Source organism: Pseudophryne corroboree (assembly GCF_028390025.1).
Source record: "Pseudophryne corroboree isolate aPseCor3 chromosome 3 unlocalized genomic scaffold, aPseCor3.hap2 SUPER_3_unloc_15, whole genome shotgun sequence".
Lineage (NCBI taxonomy): Eukaryota > Metazoa > Chordata > Amphibia > Anura > Myobatrachidae > Pseudophryne > Pseudophryne corroboree.
In genome coordinates, this window is record NW_026967503.1 from 1,201,588 (window position 1) to 1,215,122 (window position 13,535).

General features: G+C 52.8%; 1 protein-coding gene across 1 annotated transcript in view; it reads right to left on the bottom strand.

Moving 5' to 3' along the window:
• The window catches only part of LOC134983450 (gastrula zinc finger protein XlCGF26.1-like), a 452,758-nt gene extending 449,886 nt beyond the window's left edge, over positions 1 to 2,872 (bottom strand). Inside the window, exon 1 of the mRNA XM_063949129.1 lies at positions 2,429 to 2,872. Coding sequence (XP_063805199.1) covers positions 2,429 to 2,633 — 205 coding nt within the window. The 5' untranslated portion in view covers positions 2,634 to 2,872. The remainder of the gene's footprint in view (positions 1 to 2,428) is intronic.
• Between the last annotated feature and the right edge of the window lie 10,663 nt (positions 2,873 to 13,535).

A 13,535-nucleotide genomic window follows, 5' to 3' on the forward strand; every position in this document is an offset into this window, starting at 1 on the left:
CTCCCTGTCGGAGGGAGACGTTGGTAAAGCAGACTTCAGGAACCGGCGAGGGGGAGATGTCTCGAATTCCAATCTGTACCCCTGAGATACTACCTGCAGGATCCAGGGGTCCACTTGCGAGTGAGCCCACTGCGCGCTGAAACTCTTGAGACGACCCCCCACCGTACCTGAGTCCGCTTGTAAGGCCCCAGCGTCATGCTGAGGACTTGGCAGAAGCGGGGGAGGGCTTCTGTTCCTGGGAAGAGGCTGCCTGCTGCAGTCTTTTCCCCCTTCCTCTACCCCGGGGCAGATATGAGTGGCCTTTTACCCGCTTGCCCTTATGGGGACGAAAGGACTGAGGTTGAAAAGACGATGTCTTTTTCTGCTGAGAGGTGACCTGGGGTAAAAAGGTGGATTTCCCAGCTGTTGCCGTGGCCACCAGGTCCGATAGACCGACCCCAAATAACTCCTCTCCTTTATACGGCAATACTTACATGTGCCGTTTGGAATCCGCATCACCTGACCACTGTCGTGTCCATAAACTTCTTCTGGCAGAAATGGACAGCGCACTTACTCTTGATGCCAGAGTGCAAATATCCCTCTGTGCATCTCGCATATATAGAAATGCATCTTTTAAATGCTCTATAGTCAATAATATATTGTCCCTGTCCAGGGTATCAATATTTTCAGTCAGGGACTCCGACCAAGCTACCCCCGCACTGCACATCCAGGCTGAGGCGATTGCTGGTCGCAGTATAACACCAGTATGTGTGTATATACTTTTCAGGATATTTTCCAGCTTTCTATCAGCTGGTTCCTTGAGGGCGGCCGTATCAGGAGACGGTAACGCCACTTGTTTTGATAAGCGTGTGAGCGCTTTATCTACCCTAGGGGGCGTTTCCCAGCGCGCCCTGACCTCTGGCGGGAGAGGGTATAATGCCAATCATTTTTTAGAAATTAGCAGTTTTTTATCGGGGGAAACCCACGCTTCATCACACACCTCATTTAATTCATCTGATTCAGGAAAAAGTACAGGTAGTTTTTTCACACCCCACATAATACCCCTTTTTGTGGTACTTGTAGTATCAGAAATATGCAAAACCTCCTTCATTGCCGTGATCATGTAACGTGTGGCCCTACTGGAAAATACGTTTGTTTCTTCACCGTCGACACTGGAGTCAGTGTCCGTGTCTGTGTCGACCGACTGAGGTAACGGGCGCTTTAGAGCCCCTGACAGTGTTGGAGACGCCTGAACAGGCCGGCAGGGCTGTCTCATGTCGTCAACAGTCTTTTTCAAAGTGCTGACGCTATCACGTAATTCCTTAAATGAGACCATCCAGTCAGGTGTCGACTCCCTAAGGGGTGACATCACTATTACCGGCAATTGCTCCGCCTCCACACCATTTTCCTCCTCATACATGTCGACACACACGTACCGACACACAGCACACACACAGGGAATGCTCTGATAGAGGACAGGACCCCACTAGCCCTTTGGGGAGACAGAGGGAGAGTTTGCCAGCACACACCAGAGCGCTATAATATGTATAGGGACAACCTTATATAAGTGTTTCTCCCTTATAGCTGCTATGTAGTTTATATATGCCAAATTAGTGCCCCCCCCTCTCTTTTTTACCCTGTTTCTGTAGTGCAGGACTGCAGGGGAGTGTCAGGGAGACGTCCTTCCAGCGGAGCTGTGAGGGAAAATGGCGCTTGTGTGCTGAGGAGATTGGCTCCGCCCCCTTCTCGGCGGCCTTTTCTCCCGCTTTCTACAGAAAAACTGGCAGGAGTTAAATACATCCATATAGCCCAGGAGCTATATGTGATGTATATTTTGCCAAAAAAAGTGTTTATATTGCGTCTCAGGGCGCCCCCCCCCAGCGCCCTGCACCCTCAGTGACCGGAGTGTGAAGTGTGCTGAGAGCAATGGCGCACAGCTGCAGTGCTGTGCGCTACCTTTACTGAAGACAGGACGTCTTCTGCCGCCGATTTCTGGACCTCTTCTGTCTTCTGGCTCTGTAAGGGGGCCGGCGGCGCGGCTCCGGGACCCATCCATGGCTGGGCCTGTGATTGATCCCTCTGGAGCTAATGTCCAGTAGCCTAAGAAGCCCAATCCACTCTGCACGCAGGTGAGTTCGCTTCTTCTCCCCTTAGTCCCTCGATGCAGTGAGCCTGTTGCCAGCAGGACTCACTGAAAATAAAAAAACCTAAGTCTAAACTTTTACTCTAAGCAGCTCAGGAGAGCCACCCAGATTGCACCCTTCTCGGCCGGGCACAAAATTCTAACTGAGGCTTGGAGGAGGGTCATAGGGGGAGGAGCCAGTGCACACCAGCTAGTCCTAAAGCTTTTACTTTGTGCCCAGTCTCCTGCAGAGCCGCTATTCCCCATGGTCCTTAAGGAAGTCCCAGCATCCACTACGGACGTCAGAGAAAAGTGTTTATTACTCACCTGTGCTGATATCTGTAGGAATCTCCTCCTCCTTACACTGCTGATCACCCCTCACATACGTCTCTTCTTCTTCCTCTATATTTTCTGCCTTTATATCAGTCACATACGTCTCTTCTTCTCCCTCTGTATCTTCTGCCTTTGTATCAGTCACATACGTCTCTTCTTCTCCTTCTATATCTTCTGCCTTTATATCAGTCATATACATCTCTTCTTCTCCCTCTATATCTTCTGCCTTTATATCAGTCACAAACGTCTCCTCTTCTCCCTCTATATCTTCTGCCTTTATATCAGTCACATACGTCTCTTCTTCTCCCTCTATATCTTCTGCCTTTATATCAGTCACATACGTCTCTTCTTCTTCCTCTATATCTTCTGCCTTTATATCAGTCACATATGTCTCTTCTTCTACCTCTGTACCTTGTATTTTAATATCAGACAGACGTTGTGCCTAAAAAACAAACAAACAAACAAACAAACAAACAAACACTCTAATGACATTTGCATACAGTCTAATTAAACTGAGGTGAAACAGTATAATATCAGTGTACAAGACACAGCTCCTCTACAGATCATGTAGTTACAGTCACTTTGGTGTATGGGTGAGACCCTAAATCCCACCTACCTGATCCTCCTGTGAGATCCTGTGATTCTCCTCTGTACAATCCTGGGAATACAGAGGACGGGGACATCTCTCTGGGGTATCTCTGTTACTGGGTCCTTCTGTAGGAGACACACAGTGACTGAGTACAGTGTATATATGTGATTATCAGATGATGTGTGTATATAGGGGCCCCCATACCTGCTCTCCACTGTACAATACATGACAGTCTCCTCTTACCCAGTGATGTGAGGGGCCGGTGATTCTCCATCATCACGTCCTTGTACAGACCCCTGTGTTCCTCTATATACTCCCCCTCCTGCATGGAGACATAGACAGTGACATCCTGACACCTTATAGGAAGCAGACACACAGTGATACAGTCATCACCCCGACACATCCCCTGGTGTTACTGTATAATGCCCCATTCCCAGCAGTCACCTCTCCAGTCATCACCCAGACACATCCCCTGGTGTTACTGTATAATGTCCCATTCCCAGCAGTCACCTCTCCAGTCATCACCCAGACACATCCCCTGGTGTTACTGTATAATGTCCCATTCCCAGCAGTCACCTCTCCAGTCATCACCCGGACACGTCCCCTGGTGTTACTGTATAATGTCCCATTCCCAGCAGTCACCTCTTCAGTCATCACCCAGACACGTCCCCTGGTGTTACTGTATAATGCCCCATTCCCAGCAGTCACCTCTCCAGTCATCACCCAGACATATCCCCCGGTGTTACTGTATAATGTGCAATTCCCAACAGGCACCTCTCCAGTTATCACCCAGACACATTCCCCGATGTTACTGTATAATGTCCCATTCCCAGCAGTCACGTCTCCAGTCAACGCCCAGACATGTCCCCTGGTGTTACTGTATAATGCCCCATTCCCAGCAGTCACCTCTCCAGTCATCACCCAGACACATCCCCTGGTGTTACTGTATAATGTCCCATTCCCAGCAGTCACCTCTCCAGTCAACGCCCAGACATGTCCCCTGGTGTTCCTGTATAATATCCAATTCCAAGAAGTCACCTCTCCAGTCATCAAGCAGACATGTCCCCCGGTGTTACTGTATAATGTTCCATTCCCAGCAGTCACCTCTCCAGTCAACGCCCAGACACGTCCCCTGGTGTTACTGTATAATGCCCCATTACCAGCAGTCACCTTTCCAGTCATCACCCAGACACACCCCCTGGTGTTACTGTATAATGTTCCATACCCAGCAGTCACCTATCCAGTCATCACCCAGACACATCCCCTGGTGTTACTGTATAATGTCCCATTCCCAGCAGTCACCTCTCCAGTCATCACCCAGACACATCTCCCTGTGTTACTGTATAATGTCCCATTCCCAGCATTCACCTCTCCAGTCAGCAGCTGAATGATCTTGTTGGTGAGTTCCAGGATCTTCTGGTCACTGTGTCTCTCATGTATCAGTGAGTGAGGTGGAGGCACCGTAATGGGGCTCTGGGTTCTGCTTAGTCCTTCTGACAAACAGGGACGGCTGCTGGGTGTCTCACACTCATTGGATGTCTTCTTCACTACTGTGCAATCCTGCAAAATGGGGAAGGCATCAATATCACTATAAATACTGCCAGATCCCCTCACCTCCCCAGTCATGTCCCTGTATTATCACTATAGATATAAGTGATTTCACTGTGATGCTCCCGCATCCCCTCACCTCCCCAGTCATGTCCCTGTATTACTTTAGATATAAGTGATGTCACAGTGACGCTCCCAGATCCCCTCACCTCCCCAGTCATGTACCTGTATTATCACTATAGATATAAGTGATTTCACTGTGATGCTCCCGCATCCCCTCACCTCCCCAGTCATGTCCCTGTATTATCACTATAGATATAAGTGATGTCACTGTGACGCTCCCAGATCCCCTCACCACCCCAGTCATGTCCCCATATTATTACTATAGATATAAGTGATGTCACTGTGACACTCCCAGATCCCCTCACCTCCCCAGTCATGTCCCTGTATTATTACTATAGCTATAAGTGTAGCTCCCTAGTATGATGCTATGATTTGTACGAGTGTAAATAAATGAAATTTATATGGTAGTTATATGCCCTTGAGGGTGATCCTATTTCAATGCACCCTGTACTATGGGATCAGCGGGACAGTGGGACTAGATGGGCACGAGGGGACTGGAGAAAATTCTTCTAGAAGCCCCCGCGCCAGGACAAAGTGGTGTTCGCGTGCTGGTGGAGGAAGATACAGCGTCCGAGGAGAGAGACCATTAACTGGAAAAAGGACTGACCGGTAAACGGAGTTTAGAGGCTGTGTGGTGCAGAGAGCGGAGAACGGGTGGTAGCGGGCGAGGTCCTGAGTCCCTGAGCCTGGCCTGAACTGGTGGTGTAACGGCGGCCTGACTACGAGCAGGGGCAGCTCAGCAGAAGAAACGGGGAGTGACCTGACCATGGAGACAGGAGATTTGGTCGTGCTGCACCGACCGAGCGTACCAGCGTACCGCTAGTTAGCGACAGAAAGTGACGGCTCCTCTAGGGTCACTGGGTGTCCCATTATACATAAGCAGCGGTGGCGGACAGTGAAAGACGTGCCCATCAGGTGGGTGGTCCTACGCAGTACAAGAGGAAAGAGTCGCAGCCTACGAAACGGGGGATGTGATACAGGAGGCGGCCAGCGTGCTCAGTAAGGAGGAGGCAGAAGATATGGGGGGAGTAACGGCTGGACATCCAATTCGCATGAGTCATAAGTGAAATTCCACCCCAGCACTCCGTACATGCCCAAGGAATGTTAATGGGATTTGGAGCAGCCCTAGGTGTAATATAGGGACGAACGCTGTGCACACACCCCTTAGTCCCGCTGCTGCGGAACCCGTAGTGAGACTGCTATTCATATACAGATAGGCCGGCACCATCTACGGTATCTGCGGAACCCATAGTGAGACTGCTATTCATATACAGATAGGCCGGCACCATCTACGGTATCTGCGAAACCCATAGTGAGACTGCTATTCATATACAGATAGGCCGGCACCATCTCAGGACACAGTTGTGCACGCGCGCGTGGGGGCAGGACACAGTTGTGCGCGCGGGGGCAGGACACAGTTGCGCGAGCGGGGGCAGGACACAGTTGCGCGCGCGCGAGCGGGGGCAGGACACAGTTGCGCGGGCAGGACACAGTTGTGCGCGCGCGCGGGGGCAGGACACAGTTGTGCGCGCGCGCGGGGGCAGGACACAGTTGTGCGCGCGCGCGGGGGCAGGACACAGTTGTGCGCGCGCGCGGGGGCAGGACACAGTTGTGCGCGCGCGGGGGCAGGACACAGTTGTGCGCGCGCGGGGGCAGGACACAGTTGTGCGCGCGCGGGGGCAGGACACAGTTGTGCGGGGGCAGGACACAGTTGTGCGCGCGCGGGGGCAGGACACAGTTATATACACGCGCGCGCGGGCAGGACACAGTTATATACACACGCGCGGGGGCAGGACACAGTTATATACACACGCACGCGCGGGGGCAGGACACAGTTATATACACGCGCGCGGGGGCAGGACACAGTTATATACACACGCGCGCGCGGGGGCAGGGCACAGTTATATACACGCGCGGGGGCAGGGCACAGTTATATACACGCGCGGGGGCAGGGCACAGTTATATACACACGCGGGGGCAGGGCACAGTTATATACACACGCGGGGGCAGGGCACAGTTATATACACACGCGCGCGCGGGGGCAGGGCACAGTTATATACACACGCGCGCGCGGGGGCAGGAAAGTTATATACACACGCGCGCGGGGGCAGGACACAGTTATATACACACGCGCGCGGGGGCAGGACACAGTTATATACACACGCGCGCGGGGGCAGGACACAGTTATATACACACGCGCGCGGGGGCAGGACACAGTTATATACACACGCGCGCGGGGGCAGGACACAGTTATATACACACGCGCGCGGGGGCAGGACACAGTTATATACACACGCACGCGGGGCAGGACACAGTTATATACACACGCACGCGGGGGCAGGACACAGTTATACACACACGCACGCGGGGGCAGGACACAGTTATATACACACGCACGCGGGGGCAGGACACAGTTATATACATACACACGCAGGTCACAGTTATATACACATGCGGGGGCAGGACACAGTTATATACACACGCACGCGGGGGCAGGACACAGTTATATACACACGCACGCGGGGGCAGGACAGAGTTATATACACACGCACGCGGGGGCAGGACAGAGTTATATACACACGCACGCGGGGGCAGGACACAGTTATATACACACGCACGCGGGGGCAGGACACAGTTATACACACACGCACGCGGGGGCAGGACACAGTTATATACACACGCACGCGGGGGCAGGACACAGTTATATACACACACACGCAGGTCACAGTTATATACACACACACGCAGGTCACAGTTATATACACACGCGGGGGCAGGACACAGTTATATACACGCGGGGGCAGGACACAGTTATATACACACGCGGGGGCAGGACACAGTTATATACACACGCGGGGGCAGGACACAGTTATATACACACGCGGGGGCAGGACACAGTTATATACACACGCGAGGGCAGGACACAGTTATATACACGCGGGGGCAGGACACAGTTATATACACACGCGGGGGTAGGACACAGTTATATACACACGCGGGGGCAGGACACAGTTATATACACACGCGGGCAGGACACAGTCATATACACACGCGGGCAGGACACAGTTATATACACACGCGGGGCAGGACACAGTCATATACACACGCGGGGGCAGGACACAGTTATATACACGGGGGCAGGACAGAGTTATATACACGCGGGCAGGAAACAGTTATATACACACACGGGGGCAGGACACGGATATATAAACACGCGGGGGCAGGACACTGATATATACACACGCGGGGGCAGGACACAGTTATATACACACGCGGGGGCAGGACACTGATATATACACACGCGGGCAGGACACAGTTATATACACACGCGGGCAGGACACAGTTATATACACACGCGGGCAGGACACAGTCATATACACGGGGGCAGGAAACAGTTATATACACACACGGGGGCAGGACACGGATATATAAACACGCGGGGGCATGACACTGTTATATACACACGCGGGGGCAGGACACTTATATACACACGCGAGGGCAGGACACTTATATACACACGCGGGGGCAGGACACTGTTACATACACACGCGAGGGCAGGACACTGTTACATACACACGCGGGGGCAGGACACTGTTACATACACACGCGGGGGCAGGACACTGTTACATACACACGCGGGGGCAGGACACTGTTACATACACACGCGGGGGCAGGACACTGTTACATACACACGCGGGGGCAGGACACTGTTACATACACACGCGGGGGCAGGACACTGTTACATACACACGCGGGGGCAGGACACTGTTACATACATACGCGGGGGCAGAACACTGTTACATACATACGCGGGGGCAGGACACTGTTACATATACACGCGGGGCAGGACACAGTTATACACACGCGGGGCAGGACACAGTTATACACACGCGGGGCAGGACACAGTTATACACACGCGGGGCAGGACACAGTTATATATACACGCGGGGCAGGACACAGTTATATATACACGCGGGGCAGGACACAGTTATATATACACGCGGGGCAGGACACAGTTATATATACACGCGGGGCAGGACACAGTTATATATACACGCGGGGGCAGGACAGTTATATATACACGCGGGGGCAGGACACTGATATATACACGCGGGGCAGGATACTGTTATATACACACGCGGGGGCAAGACACTGTTATATACACACGCGGGGGCAGGACACTGTTATATACACACGCGGGGGCAGGACACTGTTATATACACACGCGGGGGCAGGACACTGTTATATACACACGCGGGGGCAGGACACTGTTACATACACACGCGGGGGCAGGACACTGTTACATACACACGCGGGGGCAGGACACTGTTACATACACACGCGGGGCAGGACACTGTTACATACACACGCGGGGCAGGACACTGTTACATACACACGCGGGGGCAGGACACTGTTACATACACACGCGGGGGCAGGACACTGTTACATACACACGCGGGGGCAGGACACTGTTACATACACACGCGGGGGCAGGACACTGTTACATACACACGCGGGGGCAGGACACTGTTACATACACACGCGGGGGCAGGACACTGTTACATACACACGCGGGGGCAGGACACTGTTACATACACACGCGGGGGCAGGACACTGTTACATACACACGCGGGGGCAGGACACTGTTACATACACACGCGGGGGCAGGACACTTACATACACACGCGGGGGCAGGACACTGTTACATACACACGCGGGGGCAGGACACTGTTACATACACACGCGGGGGCAGGACACTGTTACATACACACGCGGGGGCAGGACACTGTTACATACACACGCGGGGGCAGGACACTGTTACATACACACGCGGGGGCAGGACACTGTTACATACACACGCGGGGGCAGGACACTGTTACATACACACGCGGGGGAAGGACACTGTTACATACACACGCGGGGGAAGGACACTGTTACATACACACGCGGGGGAAGGACACTGTTACATACACACGCGGGGGAAGGACACTGTTACATACACACGCGGGGGAAGGACACTGTTACATACACACGCGGGGGAAGGACACAGTTACATACACACGCGGGGGCAGGACACTGTTACATACACACGCGGGGGCAGGACACTGTTACATACACACGCGGGGGCAGGACACTGATACATACACACGCGGGGGCAGGACACTGTTACATACACACGAGGGGGCAGGACACTGTTACATACACACGCGGGGGCAGGACACTGTTACATACACACGCGGGGGCAACACACGCGGGGGCAGGACACTGTTACATACACACGCAGGGGCAGGACACTGTTATATCCACACGCAGGGGCAGGACACTGTTACATATACACGCAGGGGCAGGACACTGTTACATACACACGCGGGGCAGGACACTGTTACATACACACGCGGGGCAGGACACTGTTACATACACACGCGGGGCAGGACACTGTTATATATACACGCGGGGCAGGACACAGTTATATATACACGAGGGGCAGGACACAGTTATATATACACGCGGGGCAGGACACAGTTATATATACACGCGGGGCAGGACACAGTTATATATACACACGGGGCAGGACACAGTTACATACACACGCGGGGGCAGGACACAGTTATATACACACGCGGGGCAGGACACAGTTATACACACGCGGGGCAGGACACAGTTATACACATGCGGGGCAGGACACAGTTATATACACGCGGGGCAGGAAACAGTTATATACACGCGGGGCAGGACACAGTTATACACACGGAGGGCAGGACACAGTTATATATACAAGTGGGGCAGGAAACAGTTATAAACAGGGGGGGGGGGCAGGACACAGTTATACACAGGCGGGGCAGGACACAGTTATACACAGGCGGGGCAGGACACAGTTATATATACACGCGGGGGCAGGACACAGTTATATATACACGCGGGGGCAGGACACAGTTATATATACACGCGGGGGCAGGACACAGTTATATATACACGCGGGGCAGGACACAGTTATATATACACGCGGGGCAGGACACAGTTATATATACACGCGGGGCAGGACACAGTTATATATACACGCGGGGCAGGACACAATTATATATACACGCGGGGCAGGACACAGTTATATATACACGCGGGGCAGGACACAGTTATATACACACGGGCAGGACACAGTTATATAGAAACACGAGAAGGACACAGTTATATACACGCGGGAAGGACACAGTTATATACACGCGGGAAGGACACAGTTATTATACACACGGGAAGGACACAGTTATATACACACGCGGGGGCAGGACACAGTTATATACACACGCTGGGGCAGGACAGTTATATATATACTCGGGGCAGGACAGTTATATATACACTCGGGGCAGGACACAGTTATACACACGCGGGGCAGGACACAGTTATATACACACGTGGGGGCAGGACACAGTTATACACACGCGGGGCAGGACACAGTTAAACACACGCGGGGCAGGACACAGTTATATATACACGCTGGGGCAGGACACAGTTATATATACACTCGGGGCAGGACAGTTATATATACCCGCGGGGCAGGACACAGTTACATACACACGCGGGGGCAGGACACTGTTACATACACACGCGGGGGCAGGGCACTGTTATATACACACGCGGGGCAGGACACTGTTATATATACACGCGGGGCAGGACACAGTAATACACACGCGGGGGCAGGGCACTGTTACATACACACGCGGGGCAGGACACAGTTATACACACGCGGGGCAGGACACAGTTATACACACGCAGGGGCAGGACACAGTTATACACACGCAGGGGCAGGACACAGTTATACACATGCGGGGGCAGGACACTGTTATATACACACGCGGGGGCAGGACACAGTTATATATACAAGTGGGGCAGGAAACAGTTATAAACGGGGGGGGGGCAGGACACAGTTATACACAGGCGGGGCAGGACACAGTTATACACAGGCGGGGCAGGACACAGTTATATATACACGCGGGGGCAGGACACAGTTATATATACACGCAGGGGCAGGACACAGTTATATATACACGCAGGGCAGGACACAGTTATATATACACGCGGGGCAGGACACAGTTATATATACACGCGGGGCAGGACACAGTTATATATACACGCGGGGCAGGACACAGTTATATATACACGCGGGGCAGGACACAATTATATATACACGCGGGGCAGGACACAGTTATATATACACGCGGGGCAGGACACAGTTATATACACACAGGCAGGACACAGTTACATACACATGCGGGGGCAGGACACAGTTATATAGAAACGCGAGAAGGACACAGTTATATACACGCGGGAAGGACACAGTTATATACACGCGGGAAGGACACAGTTATATACACACGGGAAGGACACAGTTATATACACATGCGGGGGCAGGACACAGTTATATACACACGCTGGGGCAGGACAGTTATATATACACTCGGGCAGGACACAGTTATACACACGCGGGGCAGGACACAGTTATACACCGCAGGGGCCGGACACAGTTATATACACACGTGGGGGCAGGACACAGTTATATACACACGCGGGGTAGGACACAGTTATACACACGCGGGGCAGGACAAAGTTATATATACACGCTGGGCAGGACACAGTTATATATACACTCGGGGCAGGACAGTTATATATACCCGCGGGGCAGGACACAGTTACATACACACGCGGGGGCAGGACACTGTTACATACACACGCGGGGGCAGGGCACTGTTATATACACACGCGGGCAGGACACTGTTATATATACACGCGGGGCAGGACACAGTTATACACACGCGGGGGCAGGGCACTGTTACATACACACGCGGGGCAGGACACAGTTATACACACGCGGGGCAGGACACAGTTATACACACGCAGGGGCAGGACACAGTTATACACACGCAGGGGCAGGACACAGTTATACACATGCGGGGGCAGGACACTGTTATATACACACGCGGGGGCAGGACACAGTTATATATACACACGCAGGGGCAGGACACAGTTATACACACGCAGGGGCAGGACACAGTTATACACACGCAGGGGCAGGACACTGTTATATACACACGCGGGGGCAGGACACTGTTATATACACACGCGGGGGCAGGACACAGTTATATATACACGCGGGGCAGGACACAGTTATATACACACGCGGGGGCAGGACACAGTTATACACACGCAGGGGCAGGACACAGTTATACACACGCAGGGGCAGGACACAGTTATACACACGCAGGGGCAGGACACAGTTATACACACGCAGGGGCAGGACACTGTTATATACACACGCGGGGGCAGGACACAGTTATATATACACGCGGGGGCAGGACACAGTTATATATACACGCGGGGCAGGACACAGTTATATATACACGCGGGGCAGGACACAGTTATATATACACGCGGGGCAGGACACAGTTATATATACACGCGGGGCAGGACACAGTTATATATACACGCGGGGCAGGACACAGTTATATATACACGCGGGGCAGGACACAGTTATATATACACGCGGGGCAGGACACAGTTATATACACACGGGCAGAACACAGTTACATACACATGCGGGGGCAGGACACAGTTATATACAAACGCGAGAAGGACACAGTTATATACACGCGGGAAGGACACAGTTATATACACGCGGGAAGGACACAGTTATATACACGCGGGAAGGACACAGTTATATACACGCGGGAAGGACACAATTATATACACACGGGCAGGACACAGTTATATACACACGCGGGGGCAGGACACAGTTATATACACACGCTGGGGCAGGACAGTTATATATACACTCGGGGCAGGACACAGTTA